This window comes from Setaria viridis, chromosome 9 (genome assembly GCF_005286985.2).
Source record: "Setaria viridis chromosome 9, Setaria_viridis_v4.0, whole genome shotgun sequence".
NCBI classification, from domain to species: Eukaryota; Viridiplantae; Streptophyta; class Magnoliopsida; order Poales; family Poaceae; genus Setaria; species Setaria viridis.
Window position 1 is genome coordinate 46,805,504 of NC_048271.2, and position 3,181 is coordinate 46,808,684.

Consider the following 3,181-nt stretch of genomic DNA (forward strand, 5'->3'; position numbering starts at 1 on the left):
GATACCGGTAGTCATTCATTGATAGCGCTGGTTGCCGGCGGCCCCGCTTCTCAGGACGGGGTCACGGGGTAAGGATGGCACGGGCCAACGGGAATGCCGATGCTTACTTCTTCTGCGCTGCTGCTGTTTCAGCAAGGGAATTTGGCTACTCGCGTACATTGCGTGCGGTACGGACGGACCCGATCTGAAGAAAATTTTGGCGATTCACGTACAAGTACAAACGGGCCCTGTATGAAATCGGAACAAAATCTTTGCCCTGCACTGCAGAGAATTCTGGATCGGTCGCTGCTCTCTGCTCTCTGTTGCTCTACTGGACTGCTGCTGCGTGGTAGCACTCTCCTTACTCAGCAGGCTGGCTGCCCACGCAGCCATGGGCAACGCATGAATACTAACGGTAGCATACCGGAAATATTCTACCTGGCGTTTTGGCAGTTCGGATCCAAGGCCACCGTATTTGCTCAGAAGAGCTGAATCCATCGTTTCCCCGTTCTGCAGATCCATGCCTACCTGTCATTCTAGGCCTGATACCAGACCACCATGGAAATACCCTTTTCAATTTCCTGAATAAGCATGCTGTTTCCTTTTTCTTCTCCTTCTTCTTCCTCCAGAGAATAATTAGTCAACTCGTTTAGAAAAGCATCTCTGCAAAAGAAAAACTAACTACCAGTTTGCGGGAGTTGAGCACATCAATACGCCGCTGCTGATCAGCCGCTCGCGCCGCGCTGATCAACTAATCTTGGCCGACCTGTCCGATCAGCAGCAATTTGGGTCAAAATCAACGAAGAAGGCATCCAAAACAGCACGCAAAACTCATTGCCTGCTCTGATTGGACAAAAAATTTGGATTGAATTGAATCGATGAGGGGGACAACGGTACATGGTACCATCAAAGGTACAACGGCCAACGGCGGCCAGCCGAATCCTACTACCCCGAACCCGCATTTAATCCGGCAAAGGTGGCTATTGTGACAACCAGGATGGCCGTGGCCACGGCAGGCCCCGCCGCCGCCGCCGCCACTGCCGATGCCGACGAGGACGACGTCATGATCACTGCCGGCGGAGGCCGCGGCGGAGCTTGGGACGGCGGGCCCACCGGCGTTGCCATTTCCCGCGGCGCCTTCTGATGTTGATGGCACTGGCACGGTCCTTGGCGCCTCGGAGCTGGGAGGTGGGGCCCAGGTGTCGGCCGCACAGGTGGGCCCGGTGCCACAATCCGGCTCCTCCCAATCCCAGCTCGCGCGCGGCCCGTTTGAGGAGGCCAATTCGGCGACCCTCCCCTTGGCGCGCACCATGACCTCGTGCTCGCTCTCGGGCTCAGCGTCGTCCAACGCCTCGGAGTCCGAATCCGACGGGAGCCAATCGAGGACCGCGCGAGGCGACGGGGACGGGGATGGAAACGGCTCCGTCGCGCAGGCGTCGTTGTGGGCGCCGGAGAGGAAAGGGTGCTCCAGCAGCTGCTCGCAGGTCCAACGCTGGCCGGCGTCGCGGCGGAGGCACTTGTCGAGGAAGTCGCGGCACGCGTTGGACAGGAACGCGGGGATCGCGGGGCGCTTCCCGCCGAACCCGACGAGGAGCAGCAGCTCGCCGACCTCGCAGGCGCCGCCGAGCTCCGACCACGGGTGTTTGCCCGTGAGCAGCTCCAGCGCCGTGCAGCCCAGGGACCAGACGTCCGACGCCGGCGTCGCCGCGCCGCCGCGCGCCACCTCGGGCGCCATCCACGCGGGCGTACCGCGCGGCCCGCGGGGCGCCGCCTCGGACACCAGCCTCGCCGCGCCGAAGTCGGCGAGCTTCGCGCCGCAGCCTTCGGCGTCGCAGCAGCCCAAAAGCACGTTCCGGCCCTTGACGTCACCGTGCACCACGCCGGCCTCGCCGTGCAGGTACCGCAGCGCGGCGGCCACCTTCCTGAGGACGCCCCGCGCGCCGCGCTCGCCGAGGCTCCCCTGCCTCGCCGCGGCCTCCGCGGCGGTGCCGCCGGGAACCAGCTCCATGAGCAGGTCCCTCGTGTTTCCAGTCTCGCCGTCCCCGAGGTAGGCCACCACGTACGGCGAGCTCAGCCGCTTCAGGATCCTTATCTCGTTCTCCAGGCACGCCAGCGCCGCCGCCGCCGGCGCGCCCTTCGCGTCCACCGACTTCACCGCGAAGGCGCGGCCCGTGGCCCTGTCCACGGCCAGGTGCACCGCGCCGAACGCGCCCCTGCCGATGCATTTCCCGCGCAGCCACTCCATGTCCATGCGCGTGTGCTGGAGTCGAAACCAGAGCAGAGCCGACGAGTGTGAGAGGCGTGGAGGAGTCAATTGGCAAGGAAGAGGGAGCAGGTGGTGTGAGGAGTGCAAGAAACGGGGGAGTGTGCCGATGGCGCTTATATAGTGTGGGGCTCCGCCGTTCCGGCGCTGCAATTTCTGTGGGCTAGGATTTCGGCCTCGGAAATTCTCCTCCCATTTTTTTTTTCTCATTTCGTTGCCCTCCCTGTCCTGGGATATCAACTTGATTCGCATGTTGGGCGGACGGGATGTAAACTCGCCCGAATATTTATGGGATATCATGGGGGAATAACTCGCAGGGTCTCGGTTTGTTTCGCGTTGGAGAGAGAGGGGGACGCCGTGCAACTTGCGGCTGTTATCTTCGGGGTGCCGCTGCGTTGAGGCCACATGGGCAGAGACTGGGGTGACCTTGATGGGGGGTTTCTACCTAGTCGATAGTATTTGGATGGATGGCATTTACCTGTGTGTGTCTGTGACCATGGCATGTACAGCACCCCAGTTCTTTCCTGTGACAATCGCCAACTATTTGCCTGCCAATAGCACGGCAAAGTATATCGCGACCGATCCTGTGCAGTGTGTTTTCGTTTCTCCTTTGATTACAGTTTCGACTCTAGTGGGCCTGTTCGCTTCAGCTTATAAGCCGGCTGAAAAGTCGAAACGGCTGATTTATTGTGAGAGAAAAACACTGTTTGGTGGCTGATAAGCCGGCTGAATAAGCTGAAGCGAACAGGCCCACTAGTAGTATTTGGCTATTTGCTGCCGTGAAAGGAGTTGTTGTCTCTGAAGTAGATGTCAACGCCAACCGAAGAGATGCAGGAAGAGGAAATCTTCTGAAAATCTCGGCATGTCCTCGAGCACCAGCGTCCTCTGCACGCATCAAAATATATCCTGGATGATTCTGGTGTCCACACAAGAGCTGCG

At 60.0% G+C, this 3,181-nt stretch overlaps 1 protein-coding gene across 1 annotated transcript; it reads right to left on the minus strand.

Moving 5' to 3' along the window:
• Positions 1-475: 475 nt before the first annotated feature.
• LOC117835753 (mitogen-activated protein kinase kinase kinase 3-like) lies at positions 476-2,873 on the minus strand. Its single transcript, XM_072290775.1, has one exon. It carries the CDS (start codon positions 2,540-2,542, stop codon positions 776-778), a length of 1,767 nt encoding a protein of 588 aa, XP_072146876.1. The 5' UTR covers positions 2,543-2,873; the 3' UTR covers positions 476-775.
• Between the last annotated feature and the right edge of the window lie 308 nt (positions 2,874-3,181).